Genomic DNA, 20,033 nt, shown 5'->3' on the forward strand with positions numbered 1-20,033 from the left:
CAAGAACTTAAAAATGAATATCATAATAATATATGAAAATGGTTAAACCACAATTACCTTAATATTAGGAGCAAAACCACCTTCATCACTAACATTGGTTGCATTATGGTCATATATTTTCTTGATAACAACCTGCAAACATATGTAACATAATTTCAAAGATCAATACAAATCCAAACAAACATTATTTTTAACATCAATAAGTTTTCAATGATAATACATATATGGTGTTTCAATAATCTTCTCTAATCTGCATATTATAGTTAACAACCTTTAAACACGGTAATGAAACAAAATTTAAAAGATCAACACCAATCCAAACAAACAAAAAAAATGAATTCTTAAAAAAAAGAAAAACTACTTTCTAAGGAAACATCATATTATTATGTTTTACATCAAAATCTTGAATAAAACATAAATTTATGCTTCTGTGAAGAAGTGTTTCAACTTTCAAATAATAAAACAAAATAATAATTACAAATCATCATAACATAGATATGGAATCAAATCAAATCGCTAAAAAAATAATCCATTAAACAATGTATAAAATCAGTTAAACAAAAATAAACGATTCAGATGAGCATAATCCTCGAAACTTACACAAATATAAGACGTTTAATATCAACTGTACGTCACTGAATCACTAAACCAACCATAAAAGCATCAAAAACGCTAAAAAACTACTCAATTAAACACTGTATATGATTGATTAGACAATAAAACAATCCAGATACCTGAATGATGAATTCGCGGAGAACAATTGAAGGAGAATCGCGTTTCGAGATTTAGGGTTTTAGAAAAGTGAGCCTGTATCGAAGAGAACCGACCCAGATTGGTCATGTGTCTGTTGATGAAAACCTAAATCAATAAAGCATAACGTAAATCAAGTAAATCAATTATACAATAGAGTGTTGATAAATCAAAGGATACATAATTCTACCAAATATGTTGTCGCTTGGACAATCAAACCTGAAGAAGGCTAGATCAAAGCAAGGAATTGAAGAAGGTTTCGAAAGCAGAATGAATGTTAAAGAATCAAACAACCCCCTTTGGAATAAGCCAGGCACCTAAATCGCAGACCATCAAATCGAACAAAGACTCCTCATCTTCCTCACCATCAAAACCCTACCCACCTTTTTTATCCCAATCGATTAGCATCTAATTTCCCAAAAACAACAATAAGAACTGAAGTATCACAAGAAAGAAAAGCCCTAAACTGAACCGGATCATACCTTTAGAGGATAGAGAGTATATGGACGATATATGAGAGAATCAGTAGAGGAGGATGAGTGATATAGGTTTTCATTTGAATCAAAACATGGAAGATGATGAGGGCTACGGTTTCGTGATTGTGAAACTCTTCTATATGCAGAAAATGTGAAGGAGGCGCTAGGGTTTCCAGAGTGAACAGTGAATGGGGAATGGAAAAGATGTATACATAAAGGATATGTTCGGATCATTACGTGACCCAAAGTCCGACCCAGTTGTTTCTGGATCCCGCGTCCTACTTCTGATTTGGTTTGTGTATTGAGAATTTTTGTTTTTTTTTATTGAGAATTGAGATGGATTCCCTCCCAAAATCACCCTCTAATCTATCATAAGATGCCACATAAGCAAAATGGCTTCCCCATTCAAAGACACATAGTCCAAATCATCTCATTTATTAATATATATAGATAGATTTGCAAAAATAAAAGTTTTTTTTTATATAACTCTATATTGTGATTTTGTTTACAAAAGACTTTAATATCTTCAGCATTCATGAAAAAGATTAACAACTAACCAATTAGGAGAAAATCTTTCTTCGAATGAATATGGACGTTAAATTCTACATCTTAAAATTCTGATTATTTTATTTAAAATAATTAATATTAGTGACATGTTGAAAAGGGCCTCGGTTTTTCTTATCACCTTGGCCCCCCAAAATGATTGAGCTGACCTGTTTTGTAAGTATATGTAATACTAATAACTATCCGTAAGGGACTTGGTGTGCTGGTAAGGACCAAAGGTGACTCCTCTCTAATCATGAGATGGGTGTTCAAATTCTTCAAGATGCAAATAGATGAGTATTAGAAGTAAGTTAGTTTCTCATTCAAAGAAAATGTAATAGGTTTTTTTTTTTTTTTTTTTTTGAACTGCTACTATTTTATAAAAAAAAAAACATAAAAACAACAATCCTATTTAAAACAACAGGTACAAAAAAACGTTGTGCCCATAGTAACTACTCTATATTATGTTACATAGTAATTAAGTAGATATCGTAATATGTAGACAGATACACATAATCTGATACGTTCATGTATGTATATATACTAGACCTGAAGTTATAAGTGGCATTACAGATAACTTTGATCGCTTCAAGAAATGGTAAGATATGCTTCTAGCATCAACATATCCATCCAAATTCACTACATTTACAATACTCCTCCTTGTCTTTGCAGGGTTTCTTGATGGTAATCATGTTAAGTTTTTTTTACATTTTGTTTGAACCCAAAACAACAAGTGCAGCCACTTTTGATGTAACATCATATGGTGCAATAGGAGATGGGAATACATATGACACCAAGGTATACATATATATACACACACACACATGTATATATACAGGCTTATGTTCTTTTTCTAATTATGTTCATAATATGCAGGCTTTTGTTAAGGCATGGGGGGATTTATGTGGAGATACTTCAGCAGATCCAACACTGATCATACCATCCGACAAGACATTCCTAATACAATGTGTGTCATTCGTCGGTCCATGCAAATCTTCTAGTGTTCATATCCAGGTGCAATCAGACTCAACCCAACGATCGTATGTGATTTTGTTGCTCGTCTACCCGCTATCCTTATGTAATTTGCCCTGATGATTCGAAATATTAATGACAGGGCCGTCCCCGAAAATTCTTGAAAATTTTTGGGCCCGGGACGAGTAGAAAAAGCGGGCCCATATAATATAAAGTCAGTAACTTAATTTTGTAAAGAAAAAAATACATATCTTTGAATTAGTACATTTTTATATAATAGCAGGGCCACTAAAATATGACTTTTTTAATAATACAAAAAAAAACCTATATATCATATACACACACTAGTGGGATCAAACCTGCATGTTGCGTCGAGTGGAAATTTTGTTTTTGTTTCGATGCATACGTTATAGCAAACAAAAGTGATCGAAAACCCAAACGATATAGTCGTAACATGCCAAAAACGTGTTCGTTTCTTTAGTTTTTGTATCATAAATTGTTCTGTTAAATTTAGTTTAAATAATAAACTAAATAATAATAAGTAAATTAAGTTTTAAACAAAAAAAAATAAACTTAATGTTGAAATAGGAAAAAAAAACGTAAAAACAAAAGGATACAAATGATAAGAGTAAAAACAAAAGGATAAGAATGATAAAAATAAAGTTGGGAAAAAAGATAGTTAAAGACGACAAAGATAGGAATCGAACTTTTGATAACCTTCTTCCATCAAAACTTATTTCACGGGTAAAGAAGCCACCGTACAAAACTTCTTTTTGCTACATATGATGGAAACTAAACATTTATCTATACATTTATTATATATTTTCTTTTTAAGAAAAAAAAACTTTCGGGCCTAGGAGGAGTTTGGGTCTTGTGCGGTCGTCCGCCCTGCACACCCTCCGGGCCGGCCTGATTAATGATAAAAAATATATGGGTAAAAAAAAAAGAATTATGAACGTTTATTATAAAGTATAACGTTATTTAGTTTATTATGATTTGTTACAATCGATGCTATATTTTAAATATGTTTTGTGTGTGTAGCTTTTGGGCGACATTACTGCACCAAAGAGTCGAGATGGATGGAAAGGTTGTGATACCAGTTATCTTATGTTTTTTAAATCGATTCAGGGACTCATCGTAGATGGACCTGGCAAAATTGACGGCCAGGGTTCCGTCTGGTGGCCACCATCCAATGTTACGGTATTTAATTTTTTTTGAACAACTTTTATTTTATTTCCTGCTGTCTGTATGATTTGAACCCAAGACCCCCCCTCCCAAAGTGTTTAAAGGCTTTGACTTTGCCTATACACCACCACTCCGTTAGTTATATAGATATGTGTTATTAATTTACTTGTTTTGTTACTAATGCAGCAGGTCAACAGTCCACACTGCGATAATTGCCCAATGGTATGTTGGTTTTTTCTTTATAATTTACACCAAATGGTAATTATATTAAACAAAAAAATATGTCACCTTTAAATGGTGATTTTTAGTTGTTACGTTTTGAACATTGTGACGGGCTACAACTAGAAGGTTCAACGTATACAAACAGTCCGCAGAGTCATGTCAGGATCGAGGGTTGCAAAGGCGTAGATGTCGGAAATATTCATATTTCATCACCTGAACATAGCTCCAATACTGATGGAATCGACATCAGTTGGTCGTCACATGTTAACATCCATGACTCTGCGATTGAATGCGGTTTGACATTAAGAAATTCCTAGATTTACATATGGTAAAACTATTTTATGTGCGTGATCTTTCTAAAATTACCTTAAAAACAGGTGACGATTGTGTGGCTATTAATGGTGGCACATACGACATTAATGTAACCGGTATCACGTGTGGACCTGGTCATGGTATAAGGTAACAACATCTCATCCTCTTTTACACCCTCTCATTGACGTCACCCTCATAAAATCATTTAGATGGTGTTAATAAATATAACTATTTGGATGGTCTAACTCAAACTCGGCTTGTTTCAAACTAAATATTTAGTATGCAAAGCTAGGTACATTCATTATTTATTAGTTAATAGTTAATGTGTATACAATTATGGGTACATTTATTATTTATTAGTTAATAGCTAATGTATATACATTATTTATTAGTTAATAGTTAATGTATATACAATTATAATTATTTTTACATAATTATAATTCTAACATAACATAATATAATACTTAGTTATCAAGTATAATTATTTATATTTTCATATTCTAACATATAACATAATATAATATTTAGTTATTAAGTATAATTATTTATATTTTCATATTTATAATTATAACATATAACTTTGTATAAGCTTTATTCATTTTATCCTAATTTTGTATACAGTAACTTTTATTATGTAAGTATATATTAAATACAATTAAAACATATTATATAAATCATGGAATCATCTAGCTCGAGCTCGAGGTTGTTTATGCTTGGCCCGATATTGACGTCACACTCATAAAATCATTTGGATGGTGTTAATTAAATATAACTATTTATATTTTTATAATTAAAATTAAGATGTTACTATATAAACGAGATGAGTCATACACATATTCGTTTAAGCTCAAACTCAAACTCGGCTTGTTTCAAACTCTATTAGCATGCGAAGCTGGGTACATTTATTATTATTTATTAGTAGTTAATGTATATACAATTATGGGTACATTTATTATTTATTAGTTAATAGTTTTTTTTTTTTTTTTTTTTTGAAATGTAAATTTATTAGTTAATAGTTAATGTATATACAATTATAATTCTAACATATAACATAATATAATATGTAGTTATTAAGTATAACTATTTATATCTTTATAATTATAATTTCAATACATAATATTATATAAACTTTATTCATTATTTCATAACATTGTATACATGTAACTTTTTTTTGTAAATATATATTAAATACAATTAAAACATATTATATAAATCATGGGATCATCTAGCTCTAGCTCGAGCTCGAGGTTGCTTAAGCTTGGCCCGATTCAAAATTTTAGCGACCCGATCTTAAGTAGCTCACTAGCAACTGACTCGTTTTTCATCATATATAATTATCATTTTGTATAAACTCTTGGTGAATCTGTTATTCCCATGATTACCATTTGGCAGCATTGGAAGCCTTGGTGAACAAGGTTCTCGTTCTACTGTGGAACACGTACAAGTTCGAAACTGTAACATCACTGGAACGTCAAACGGAGTTCGAATCAAAACTGCACCGGTAATATTTTATATACATCAAGGTGAATGAGTTAAACTTTTTGAACACATACTCATCTTATTTTTATTGGTTTTTTTGTGATGTAGAATGGAAAGGGGTACGCTAGATCGATTTTATTTGAGGACATTAGTCTCATTAACGTTAAAAATCCAATTATAATTGATCAACATTACGGCAATGAAGTAAGTCTTGTCACTCAATAAAAAATCTCAACATTACTGTATCGGGACTCATTTCATAATAACCACATGTATTAACCATGTAACTAATTCTTCATATATGTATTTGTTTTTGGATTAGGCAATCACATCGGCGGTAAAAGTGAGCGATGTAACGTATAGAAATATACATGGGTCTTCGGCTTCAAAGATAGCAATTAACTTCGACTGTGACGAGGAGGTTAAATGTACTGGAATCGTAACGGATGAAGTTGGAATCACTGGAGATGATGTATATGCTGATTGCAAAAATGTTGATGGAAAGTTTAGTGATACTACCCCTCAGATAACATGTAGTTAGGTTGTCCCCCCCTCCCTTAGCCAAATGGTTGTTTGGATAATTGTATTGCAATAAGTGTCCAAGTTGCTTTGGATTGGGGATGATGTCTAAGGATTGTTATAGATTTTTTATATAATAAATAAAACTAGTTTGCGCATTTAAATGATATTCTCTCATCTAATTTTTGAACAACTCTCTCGCTATATATATATACACACACACACATATAGGGCCAGCAAGAGACTGGAGGCAATACAAAAGAAATAAAAGAGCGAAAATAGACAAAACGACATGGACATATTACTTATACAATGTTCGTTACATATGGTCTTTAATCCTTATTATGATTTATCTAATATATTCATTAGTGACTTTATTACCCTTGTATCATTAACCGGTAATTATTCGATGGATGTAATTATTCTTATTATATAAACATAGGGTTTCCTATTAGTTGTATAAATAGAGGTTACTAAAGAGGGTTTAAGGGTTGCACAATCACGATAACATCACCACCCTAGCCATCATAACTGTACACCATAAACGGGAAACTTGATTAGCTAAGAACATGACTAGGTCGATCTTTGCGGGTTTTAGATTAACGGGTACACATGTTCTACCTTTTTATTTATATCATGTTTCTCTAGAAAGAAATTGCTCTAAAAACTAATAATTTCATTCATGTATGGTGAAAATGTGAAATAGAAATATGTGGTCAGACATTGACGACCATCCCAACTGACTTTCCATGCTTATCATTCCACGATCTTTGCCTCCTTTTCAAAGGCTAGAACTTTCTCTGTATATGTGACAAACAAGACCGCACATCTTTGACTTTTCCTATGCATCATGTTTACACGACAATGGTCAACTAAGAAAGTCAAAGCATTACAAACTAATTGTTCACAAGATAGGTCAACCATGTTTGGATCATTATTTACTATTTTATTTTTTTTAATTAGCCTGTTACTTTTAATTTTTTATTAGCTTGTTACTTTTATTTTGTATGATAAAGTGTATCTGAAATCGAATGTCTGTCCATAAGCTTACCTAACATCAACGTGGTGGGAGGGAGGGAGTTTTGTGAGGGGAGGAGAGAAGAGGGTGCTAGTGAGACCATGTCCGTGAGGAAGTCATAAACCAATTGACGTGGAGGAATGGGGGTGTCTATAGGTGTGTGAATTTCTGACACGACCCGAAAACCCGACACGAACCTAACACGAAATTCGTGGGTTTAGGTTTAGTCTAAACGGGTTCGGGTCAGTTTCAGGTTGAACCCGCAAACCTGTTTAGGTTAACGGGTCGGGTTCGGGTCAACCTGGTCGGGTTGGCGGGTTGACCCGTTTAACACATTTATACTATATTATATTTTTTCAATATATTTTATGTTATAAATTAAATGGGGTGTGTATTTTATGCCATGATTATAACTTAAAAATAGAAATTAACATAGATTTTTTAATTTAAATATGATATTATTATATACATTTGTGTTTTTAAGTAAATTGTAATTTTAATATATAAATTTCAGATAAAAAAAATTAAAAAATTCGGGTTAAACAGGTCGTGTTCGGGTCAACCCATGAAACTTCGGGTCGTGTTCGGGTTCATATGTATGATACGATTTTCGGGTTCGGGTCGGGTTCGGGTTCGTGTAAAATTTTCGGGTTCGGGTTGGGTTGAACCCGCCAACCCGCGAACACGACCCGTTTAGCACCCCTAGGTGTCTATGTGCCCCTTAATCGTGAATGCTTTAATTAAGGACTTGTATGTCTACCAAAACGTTTTTCGTCACATCAATTGTTACACATTAAGAGGTACACTAATTAAAAGTGGTAGGACGGTGAAGTCCAAAACATTAAGCATTAAATGTACTCTAACAATAGATAATGGGTGGCAGTCGGTTCATACACCATAAGATATCGATCATGACATTATGCCGCTGGCTATACCATAGACCATCCACACCCCTAGTGGCGGATCTAGGATTCCGATCAAGCGGGAACGTTTTATAAATAGGCGGTAACGAAATCGAAAAAACGTCAAATTTTTCCAAAATTTACACTAAAAACGTTAAAAATTTTCCGACCAAGCGGTAGCGGAGGCTACCCCTTATTTAACTATATATCCGCCCCTGCGGTAGCGGAGGCTACCCCTTATTTAACTATATATCCGCCCCTGCACACCCCAACAAAGCAAGGCATGTGACAAGGCTCCCCTCATCACTATAGTGTACGCGTTAAACACTCCACATGGCGAGGCTAACTATGTTTGTTTGGTCTCGGGTTAGAGACAAACGGACCTTTAAGAATCAGTGGAGTTTTTAGAACATTTAGAAACTTGGATCAAAATTAATACCATGGACATATCGGACAAAGGCATACAAATTTACAATTTAAGCTATTACAATTGTTAAAAATAAACATATCTTTTCACTTTTATAGTTATTATTTCTTTTATATCTTATATTTGTTTGTTTTATTTAACAATGAGGAAATGGGCTATAAACTAGAAGCATGGACTCGTGGGCAAGCATGGACTCGTGGGCTGTTGTTGGGCTGGAAGCATAGGCTCGTGTGGGCTGGAAGCATAGGCTCGTGGGCTGTTGTGGTCGTACATGAGGAATCAAGTTAGGGTTGATGGGTTGAATATAACGAATACGTCAGCCGCTCACAATGAATGATTCAGATTATCTTTTCCCTTTCAACTCTCTTTCCTCTCTCACTAGTGGCGACTTAGAAATTAGTTCAGAATCTGATTCATCTTGAATCAGATTGTTTGTGGTTTTATTCAGTCTTTGTCATATTGAGATTATTATGTCATGATCTCTGAGATTTGTATATAGTTTTTAGGGATTGTATCTTGAATCGTTGTCATCATATTTGGGAATAAAACGGTTTTTGGTTTGGGTATTTGCATTAGATTATCATATTCATGGCAAATATCATGTTATTTTGACATGGTATCAGAGCTTTGGCTCTGGTCGATTGTTGTTTATTGTTCTACTTCTTCCGCTGACGGTTGAGATGTATCATGTTCTAGGGTTTTGAGGTTTACAGATTTAAAACCCTGGCTGGTTGCATCATTTATCTTGATGACTCTGTTGTTAAGCTGCCTCTATTTTTTGTTAATGGCGATTGCCAGAAGTCCACACATTTTAGAAGATGGCGACTCTCACATGTATTGGGGAATTACGTCGTTCTGGTGATTTTGCCCAAATTTGTTGTTCACAAGATCGTTGGTGAATGATTCTGTTTCTAGAGAGGTTCTTGGAGTTTTGTTCAAGATCTGATAAGGTTCTTTCCAGATCTAATTGTTTTATGATCATTGAAGGCAAGATAGGGGGTTTTCTGGTGTTTCCATCAAGCTTGATTAATGAACTGCATATTTTCTCTGTTCGTTCTTGTTTCTTCTCTTAGGCGATTTAGGGCTTCATTCTTGCAAGTGAATCACTTTGAATCGCTAAGCATTTCTAGGTCGTTTGTGTGTGCAGATTATCATGTTGATAATCTGCAGGTGAGAAGAGTGTAGAGAAAGTGATTGTTTCAGTTCCTTGTAGTCCCTGTTGTTGCATATTCACTGTAATAAATCTTCGATTAGGATTTGATTGTTCTTGATACCTGTTGTTCAGTGTAATGAACTGGCATATTTGTTGCTGAAAAGTCTTTTTGGTGCTGTAAGAGAAGAAAGCGGTTGATCCTAACGTTATTACATATGTTACATTCACACGCAGAACTCTATCTGATGTTTCATGTTTGGCTGAATTCAAGAAGTTGGATAGACTAGACCAATGGGTTGTAACCATGTGTGAATTTGAAGGGGTTATTTGTTAAGCAAACACTTAGAAGCTTAAAAGACATTCAAGGATGTGTTTGTTTAACGGTACTTAATGCTGGAAGCAATCTGATCAACGATGGAAAGAAGCCGTTTGTTCTTGTTCCTAAAGTCGTTGAAGGCTACTCCATTTGTCAGTCAAACGCTGTTTTCCTTCCTACAAAACCTAAGTAGGCGGTGATGGGATGCGAATTGACGTATTTGCCAGAATTGACTGCTTGGATTACAAAAGGCATGGATCTACAGGTTTTGTCAAAGGGAAACCCTAACTTGGGTGTGCTATCAGGTTAGATCATTCCATACTTGTCTTTGTTGTTATTGTTTCACGATTTTATATGTTGTAGGCATTTTGTGACCGGGTTAGGAGGACCGGTATTGTTGGACAGGGAGAGCCACACCCTGTGTTTGTGTGTTGCATCCTATATGTGATTACTGATTCCATCATAAGTAGTTTAGATTGAAAATTTGTCTTGTGGTTTTCAATTTCTAACCAGTTGTATGTGTTGTGAAGTCGTAAAAGTTTTTGCCAGATCCAAATTAATATTTTATGTTCTTTACAAAGTTTCTTATGATATGTTTTTTGTAAAGTTGTAAATTTTTTTATCTAGACATATTAGTCTTTAAGTTCTTCACAAGTTTTGTCTTTCGGGCTTGGAGTCGATTTCTTAAAAGTCATGTGACTTTTCGGTTTATCTTGCTTATTTGTGGTATTGATTTTGAATTGTGTGATTCACTGTTTAATTAGAACATGTTTTCTAATTGTTTTATCACATATGCTTTGGTATTGTTGCAGGACCGTGTGGTTCTGTCTCTCTAAGTCTGTTGTTAGACTTATATGTCTTGTGACATATTCTTTGCCTTAAAGTTGTGTGGCTTTTCGGTGTGATCATATTTGTGTCTTTTGTGACAGTCATGTTTTCCTTTAGTTATTGGAATTGTTGTGTGATTGTGTTTCTTGTAAAGGTTATGCTTTCTTGAAGATGTATTCTTCATTAGTGTTTGTCTTTATCTCATTGGTCTTGGGGTTTTCATATTTTTGAGTCCGGCCATAGTGAGGTTGTGTAGGGTCACTGTATTGTGGTCTTATGTGTTTGTTGTTCATTGCCGATCGTAGTGATATTAGTTCATTGGTCTAGGTGATGTTTGTTTTCTTCCACGCTGGTCTAGGGTAGTTTGTAGATTCTTCGTGTTGTTGAGTCTAGTCCCGATTAGATCGTAGTGTTGGTTTCTATCTGTTCTTCGTTTTGTCTATAATCTTCTTATTTGGTTAGTCGAACCGTGTGGTTCATGTGTCTTAACCAGTAATGTTGTGAAGATTATTCTCGAATATGTGTTACAGCCCTGTTTGTTTCTCTGGTTGGTGGGTTGTTTTTTAGTTGAAAACGTTCTTTGTTTTTTATTCAACCGAGTGTTTTTAGCTGTAATTTGTTATCCGATGTGTAGAATCGTGTGATTCTAGGTTTAGCCAAAAGGTTCAGACTTGGTTCGGATTTAAAAAGAAAGGTCATGTGACTTTTCATGGTGTTGAATCATGTGATTCAAGTTTTCAGACATTGTTCTGAGTTGTATTGGGTTTTGTAACTCTTGGGTTTTTATCAGATATGTGTTATATATGGTCAGATTTTTGATGTTATGGAATTAAGTAATTCCTTGTTCGGTCAGATTTTTTTACATGGTAACTGTTTGATTTTGAAGTCTCTGGATAGAAAAGTCTAGATCTATGGTTCTCGTGTAATAATTTGTTAGATCGTGTAGAGTTTTCAGCTCAGATCATCACGTTGACAATCTAATCTGTAGAGTACCTGTAAAAGTGTGGTGTTGTTTTAAGGTTTTTCCTAATCATATAACATTTTCTGGTGGTTGGAATCAAGTTTAGTTTACAGATTTGTCATTTAAGGCTTTGTTTACAAATTACTTTCTCTAATATGATTTTGCGGTAGAAACGTAAAGATTTTTTTGGTAATCGTTGTATTTTTGGAATGATTCTTTTCCCCCCGGGTTAGAGAAAGTAGTTACTTTGCTTATTGGCATATTGTTTTTTGGAGTTGATGTTCATTTTTCAAAGGTTAATTCCAGAATTTTGAATTTAGCATGTGTTTTAAAAGTAATTCAAGATTAAGAAATGTTAAACATGTCCTTATAGTTTTGGTATATTGATGTGCTTTGTGGCATTTTGTGTAATTTTTTTTTTTTTTTGTCCATGGTCAATGTAAAATTCATTGGTTGATCAAAGCAGGGGAGTTTGACACTTTTGTTTTTTTTTCTAAAAAGAAATCTTTTCACTGTTCTAGGATTTGTAATGATCTTGAGTTTATTTAGATCGAATCTGTTACTTCGTAGTGATTAGATTAGTAGATCTTTGTGTTTGTTAGAGCTGATTCGTGTTGTCTCAACTTAGGGTTTTGTCTCTTTTGTACAGTCTCTCTTAGATCGTATCTAGGGTTTGAATGTGTGGTTCGTGTACCTGTTAGATTTGTGATGATCTATATGTGGGCTGTATATTTTGTTGGGAGTTTTAGTTGGCTGAACTATGTGGTTTACATATTTGTTAATATGATGTATCCTCAAGATTATTCATGATTCTTTACAGCCTTGTTTCTCGTGTGAGGTTTACACTTTTCGTTTTGTTGATATTTTTCTTTCAAGTCGAGTTAAACTTTGCATGTTTTGTTCTATTTTTAAAAAATATATCTAACACCAAGGTAAAATCAAGGTTTGGGCATGAAAAGAATGAGTTATACAGTCTGTCATTTTTTCCGTGTTTAAGCGTCTGATCGTCGTTTGTATCTTCCTTATAGCTACTGATTATGTTGACCAGTTGTCGTATATCTCTTGTTGATCTTTGATGGCCTAGTCTACTTGTAAATATGCAATTTGTCTCTCAAGTTCTTTGAATTTAATAAAACTTTGATTTGTATATTGTTCTTGTGTAGTGCTAGGTCCGAGTCTGAATTTCTAGCTACGTGTGCTGCTATATGATAAATTTTGAGGGTTATTAGTGTGTTATGCGCTAGGGTTAAGTGACTCTTAGATATTTTTCTACACAGATCGTTCTCACTCTCTCTCTTCGTATTCACTTCTTCGATTGAATTCACCAGATTCATGTGAAATTTGCCAGTGTAATAGGTTTAGGAATCGGATTATAGTGTTTGTAGAGTGTTAGATTTGTGTCTTGTTACTTTGTATATCAGATTCTTATGTTATTTAAGAATTCATCAGTTTTGGTTGTACTTTTTTGTGAAGAGGAAAAAGACCTCTGTTCATTGAGAGCAACTCATATCTTTTCTCTTATTTTCCAGATTATTCATCATTTTGTTTGTTATATCTAGAGTCCTTAGATTTTTCCAGATTATGATTTTAGACCAATTCTCTTAGGTTTCCTCTTCTTGATCTAGAGTTGCAGTTGTTTCATAAAGTTTATGATTTTGTAATTCATTAGACTATGTTAGAAGAGTTGCAGATCATCATGTTGGATTTGCTTAGGTTTAGAGAACTGTTGATGTCCTTTTGAGATTGAGTTGTATCTTTTGATTTTGTGGAATAAAGCTTCTGTTTTGAAGTTTTTTGTTCTTGATTATCATGTTTGGAAGAGAACTAGTAAATCTTGTTTTTCTGACATGGTTGTATAAAACCTGGTTGTATTAAAGCTAACAAACAAAATGCAGATATATATCTATTAAAAGATTGTCAACAACTCAACATCATTTAGCATGTAAACGGTTGAAAATGTTTAAAGCGTTTAGTTATAAAAGTGAGGGGGGGTGTTAAAAATAAACATATCTTTTCACTTTTATAGTTATTATTTCTTTTATATCTTATATTTGTTTGTTTTATTTAACAATGAGGAAATGGGCTATAAACTAGAAGCATGGACTCGTGGGCAAGCATGGACTCGTGGGCTGTTGTTGGGCTGGAAGCATAGGCTCGTGTGGGCTGGAAGCATAGGCTCGTGGGCTGTTGTGGTCGTACATGAGGAATCAAGTTAGGGTTGATGGGTTGAATATAACGAATACGTCAGCCGCTCACAATGAATGATTCAGATTATCTTTTCCCTTTCAACTCTCTTTCCTCTCTCACTAGTGGCGACTTAGAAATTAGTTCAGAATCTGATTCATCTTGAATCAGATTGTTTGTGGTTTTATTCAGTCTTTGTCATATTGAGATTATTATGTCATGATCTCTGAGATTTGTATATAGTTTTTAGGGATTGTATCTTGAATCGTTGTCATCATATTTGGGAATAAAACGGTTTTTGGTTTGGGTATTTGCATTAGATTATCATATTCATGGCAAATATCATGTTATTTTGACAACAATGATATATCTTTTTTATTAAGACTAATGGTTTATGAATGATGCTTATATGCCACTTTAAAACATGAAACAACAAAGGTCAAATAAGAAAGTCAAAGCATAACAAACTAATTGTTCAAAAGATAGGTCAACCATGTTTGGATCATTATTTACTAATTTATTTTTTAATTAGCTTGTTACTTTTGATTTTTTATTAGCTTCTTACTTTAATTTTTTTATGATAAAGTGTATCTGAAATCGGATGTCTCTCCATGAGCTTACTTAACATCAACGTGGTGAGAGGGAGGGAGTTTTGTGAGGGGAGGAGAGAGAAGAGGGTGCTAGTGAGACCATGTCCGTGAGGAAGTCATAAACCAATCGACGTGGAAGAATGGGGGTGTCTATGTGCCCCTTAATCGTGAATGCTTTAATTTAGGACTTGTATGTCTACCAAAATGTTTTTCGTCACATCAATTGTTTCACAATAAGAGGTACACTGATTAAAAGTGGTAGGACGGCGAAGTCCAAAATATTAAGAATTAAATCTATTCTAACAGTAGATAATGGGTAGCAGTAGGGATGAGCATGGTACCCGTCTGGTACCGTACCGGTACCGAAAATCCCCAAAAGTGGGTACCGGTATCGGTACTGAATATACCCGGTACAGTTCGGTACCGGTATTTTAGTGTAAAAACCGGTAAATACCGGTACTAAACCGGTACCGAAAATGTCAAAAGTCGGTACCGAAAATGTACCCTGTTTGGTAAATTCGGTTCCAGTACCCGGTACCATTTGCTCATCCGTAGGTGGCAGTCGGTTCATACACCACAAGATATCGATCATGACATTATGCCGCTGACTGTACCATAGACCATCCACCCCCCAAGAAAGCAAGGCATGTGACGAGGCTCCCCTCATCACTATAGTGTACGCGTTAAACACTCCTCATGGCGAGGCTAACTATGTTTGTTTGGTCTCGGGTTAGACAAACTGACCTTTAAGAATCAGTGGAGTTTTTAGAACATTTAGAAACTTGGATCAAAATTAATACCATAGACATATTGGACAGTTAGTAACAAAGGCATACAAATATACAATTTAAGCTATTACAATGATATATCTTTTGTATTAAGACTAACGGTTTATAAATGATGCTTAGGCTATGTGTAGTCATAAAGCCCCTTTGTGGGCGTTATGCGACACGTGTCGTGCCACGTCACACAAGAGCTTTATGGGGCATTATATCACTAGAGCCCGTAGTCATAAAGTCCCTACCTCATCATTATTTAATTAATTAATAATCCCTTCAATTGTACATACGTATGTGAATGGAGGGAAAAGTTTGAAGATCCATAACGCTGCTATATCCATCACGCCAGCAACATTTCAAAGCCCCATCGTGCCGCCCGTTGTGGTGTTGCGGGCGCTATGGGGCGCTGTGGCCCAAAAAAACCCATCTTCGCGCCCCACCACACTAGACCTTAGGGGACTAGGGGTGGTCCACTAGTGATAGAATTTATCACTCACAAGCACCAATCAAGTTTCGCCATGTCATTGACCATTTTTCCATCACTCACAACCATTTTTAGTAGGGGTGGTCATCACTCACCACCACACCCAACAATTTCCCCCCAACCAACAAATACCCTCACAAAAATAAACCATAACGCGTTGAATACATCACGAAAATCGGTTTCCGTGGAAGATTAACGCGTTGAAGTATGGACCGGCGGTGGGTTATAACGCGTCGAACTTGTTTCCGTGATATTATCACGGGAGTGCCCCGGGTCCTCTTATATGACACTTTAAAACATGAACAACATTCCATATGATATAAAATTATTACTTCCATTCTTCCAATAACTTCAAGCATCGAATGCTTTTTCTCTTTTTTAACCAAAAGTATGAAGCAATATCAAAACAGAATAAAGCTTACCTCCAAGTGTCACAAAAGAAATAGTTTAATTTACTTACAAATAGTTAGTTACTCATTTGTTCTAACACAACAACAAAAATGCAACAACAGTGGAACCAAATGAACGGTACAACATATGATCAAAACAACAAATACACATCATCAATAAGTAGGATAATAGAACCCGGATCCATTTACAGGCGGAACACCATACGGGATCATGGGCGGTTGTCCCGGCGCAACGTATCCACCGCCATTGATTTTACTCAAACTAACTTGACCTTGCATACCATCTCTAGCATACTGTTGCCAAACCAACTGTTCTTGAACCAGCAACTGCTGCTTCTTTTCCATATCCGCCATTTGAACATAAGACGGTGGAGGGACACTTAACGAGGCGGCAAATGGATCTCCGCCAACGGGTTGAACTGACCCGTCAGGTGCCGGGAGTGCCAAAACCGGTGTAGCCGTCTTGCTAGGTAGTGCCACGCTGCTAGCACTTCCGCCAGTTAACTGAGTGGTGCTCACGTGTTGTCTCGCCATTCCTTGGTCGTACATCCCGTTTAACAGTAACGGGTCGAGCCCACCACCCATTGCCGCCTTCTGTTTCTCTAGATTACTGGCGGTTTCCACCAATGCAAGTTCCCAATCGGCTTTTCCAGCTTCGGCGGCTGGATTCTGCCATGCGGAAGTGACTTCCGCGTTCGATCCAAACGCTTCCCAATTCCCGTTCCCGTTCCCCTTGTTCGCTACCGGACCCGCGAACAACGCCAACGCGAATCTATTTCCTTGATCATCAGCTGTCACCGACTCCTCTCTCAAATCCACTAAATCACCGGTGTATTGCGGTTTAGGTGGCGGCTCGACTACCGGTGGTGGCGGTGGTGGAGGAGCGGTCTCCGGTGCCGGCAAGGCCTTTATTTCGTTCATATCCGGAACCGGCTCTTCTTCCTTAACCGGTTCCACAACCTCTAATTTCTTCTCGGGGCTTTTCATAGCTTTCGCTCTATCTCTCACGAATTCCTCTAACGTTTCGAGTAATTTCCCGGTTATTTTCTGAACTTCTGGATACTCGGATGATCTCGCAATACCCATATCCTTACACCAGTTATAGAACCCTATAAGCTCGTCAATCTGTTTTGCAGCACTAGCATACGCGTCATACGCTTTCACACAATCATGATGTTCCATTTCGAAAAACCGATCAAGCAAAACAGCTAAAACTTCGCATATATCAGCGTAAAGTTTAAAACTTTCTTGCACAACAGGATACATGGCAACCAAAACCATCCTGCTGTTTCTCGCAAGACCCGTAGGTCTACACGACAACACGCGATCCAACAGTCTCTGTAAATACCCCATTTTACCGAAAATTCTCTCCGGTTTCATATCCCGTAACGGAGTCATATCCTTCTTTTCTTGAGACGAACCGCTAGACCCTTCTCTCACATCCCCGTAAGATCTCGTTTTCCTCATATTTCCGTACCCAGGTTCATCATGAAACTCGTAATCGCGATCATACCCGCGGTTTTGCGGTGATCTCCAACGATCCTCCCCTGATTTCTCCGGATCTCCACTGCCCGCACCGCCCTGCTTCCTCTCGAACGCGATCAAATCCAGCCTCTGGTCCAAATAAAACCCGTAACTCCTCACAAAAGCCGAATGATCCCACGAATTCGAGTGCGCCTCATCACGAAAATCCGACATGTTAAGCAACCGAGTCCCTCTTCTAGTCGCATACATTATCTCCTGCTGGAAAATCGAATCCCCATCGTTCAACAACCGATGAACAAGTACTAAACATTTTAACGCAACGATCCAATCGCGAGTCTTACTTAACCGTTTGGACACCGAATGAACACAGGCGCTCACGTAGCCGCGCGAGGAAGAGGTAAGCTGCAGAATCTCCCTAATGTACTTCTCGCTAGCGGGATCATCGTCATGACTGGTGGCTTTCACTATGGCAACTTTTAGCTCGGGCGATATGTTACTAGCTACCTTAGCTATTCCTATGCTTGTTTGATCCTTCACCGCCCCAATCGCCTTTCGAAGCGTTGTCGGTGCCATTGTTCTAGTTGTTCTTCACACAAACCCTAACATTTCAAACCAGAACAATTGAAATACAAACTGAATGTAACAATAACAATAATAATAATAATAATAAGATTAATCAGATCTCATAAGTTGAATACGACAATTAAGGTAATTAACATTGTTCTAGATCTAAAGCACATCATATGATAATCATTGACTAGCATCTGAACATGAAATTAAGCATAGTTGTTGATTGTTACTTTGTTTTGTTTGTGTAATAACGGAAATGAATATAAAGTAAAACAAGTAATAAGAAATGCGTAATGAGTTTAGTAAAGTTTATAAAAGGTTTGTATAACAGCGTACCGTTTATGATGATCTGCAACAGAAGTGAAGATCGGAAGAGAAGGATTAGATCTGAAGTTGATGCCGACACTTTTCTCTCTCTCTATAATTCTATATATATATATATGTATGTATGTATTGTTACTAGCTGGATATTGTGCAGAGAAAAAGGCAGGTAGGGGGAGTTGGGGTTGGTTGAAAGAGAAGGGTCTAGAGAGAGAATAACGGGGGGTGTCGGAAATTGGGGTGTGTGTGTGGGTTGGCGATGGGTGTTAATTGTTGTGAGACCGCGTTGGGTTTATGGTGATTTGAGAGTTTTGGTATTGAAGTACAACGTGATCAAATTCTAAGACCATGGGGTGTGGGGGCGTCCCCTCCCCGTCTCGGCTCGTGCCCACGTCGTACACCGCCCCCTTGGGGCTCGTCACGTCGCAAACGACGGCAGGAAGACGGAAGCGACGAGACTTTTGATTGGCTGATGGTTGATGGTGGGTCACCACATACAGAGACATAGAGAGAGTTTTTTTTTTTAATTATTTAATTAAATCAAACAAAATAATACTCCCTCCGTCCCATTAAAAGTGTCCTATTTTGAATTTTCAAAGTCTTTATTTATAAACTATGACGTTAATTATATATTTTTTTGTGTTATATAAAAATTGATGAAAATTAACCCGATAAAAACACTTGTAAAAACAATCAAATCATATAATTTTCATCAAGTATTATCTAACACAAACAAAATTATTAAGGTCAAAGTTTACAAATAAAGACTTTAAAAATTCAAAATATGACACTTTTACACTCTGTTCCCGAGACTCATTTAATAGGGGGAGGGGAGGGAAAAGATATGAAAATATGAAAAACCATGTTCCCAAGTTTCATTTAACAGGGGGAGGGGATGGAAAAGAGAAGAAAATATGACCATATATTCATCCTCCCAAATTGAAGAGATTAGGAGAGAAAATTTTCCTTCCTCTCCCCTCCCCCTGTTAAATGACTCGGGAACATAGTGTTAATGGGACGGAGGGAGTAATAAAAAAGGAAGGGAGTACTATCCTCCACACCCTTGTGTAATGGATAATGCCCCCTAAGGGGCATTTTTCGCCACATCAACATTATAACGCCCCTGCAAAAAATGTGTAACGGTTAA

General features: G+C 36.0%; 2 protein-coding genes and 1 long non-coding RNA gene across 3 annotated transcripts; 2 read left to right on the plus strand and 1 right to left on the minus strand.

Annotated features, from left to right (window-relative positions):
• Window positions 1–2,459: 2,459 nt before the first annotated feature.
• On the plus strand, window positions 2,460–6,480 carry LOC110901245 (probable polygalacturonase At3g15720). Its single transcript, XM_022148084.1, has 9 exons — window positions 2,460–2,567; window positions 2,646–2,783; window positions 3,870–3,941; window positions 4,113–4,148; window positions 4,235–4,442; window positions 4,526–4,607; window positions 5,853–5,961; window positions 6,048–6,143; window positions 6,262–6,480. The coding sequence occupies exons 1-9, from the start codon at window positions 2,460–2,462 to the stop codon at window positions 6,478–6,480; spliced, it is 1,068 nt and encodes a 355-aa protein (XP_022003776.1).
• Window positions 6,481–8,874: 2,394 nt separating this feature from the next.
• Window positions 8,875–14,560, plus strand: LOC110898550. The gene is made up of 2 exons (XR_004877466.1): window positions 8,875–10,579; window positions 14,158–14,560. It is a non-coding gene; the product is annotated as an uncharacterized LOC110898550 (long non-coding RNA).
• Window positions 14,561–16,504: 1,944 nt separating this feature from the next.
• On the minus strand, window positions 16,505–19,166 carry LOC110898549 (putative clathrin assembly protein At2g25430). Its single transcript, XM_022145343.2, has 2 exons — window positions 18,902–19,166; window positions 16,505–18,594 (listed from the first exon to the last, which is right to left on the minus strand). Exon 2 carries the CDS (start codon window positions 18,566–18,568, stop codon window positions 16,664–16,666), a length of 1,905 nt encoding a protein of 634 aa, XP_022001035.1. The 5' UTR covers window positions 18,569–18,594; window positions 18,902–19,166; the 3' UTR covers window positions 16,505–16,663.
• Between the last annotated feature and the right edge of the window lie 867 nt (window positions 19,167–20,033).

This window comes from Helianthus annuus, chromosome 13, assembly GCF_002127325.2.
Source record: "Helianthus annuus cultivar XRQ/B chromosome 13, HanXRQr2.0-SUNRISE, whole genome shotgun sequence".
Classification (NCBI taxonomy): domain Eukaryota; kingdom Viridiplantae; phylum Streptophyta; class Magnoliopsida; order Asterales; family Asteraceae; genus Helianthus; species Helianthus annuus.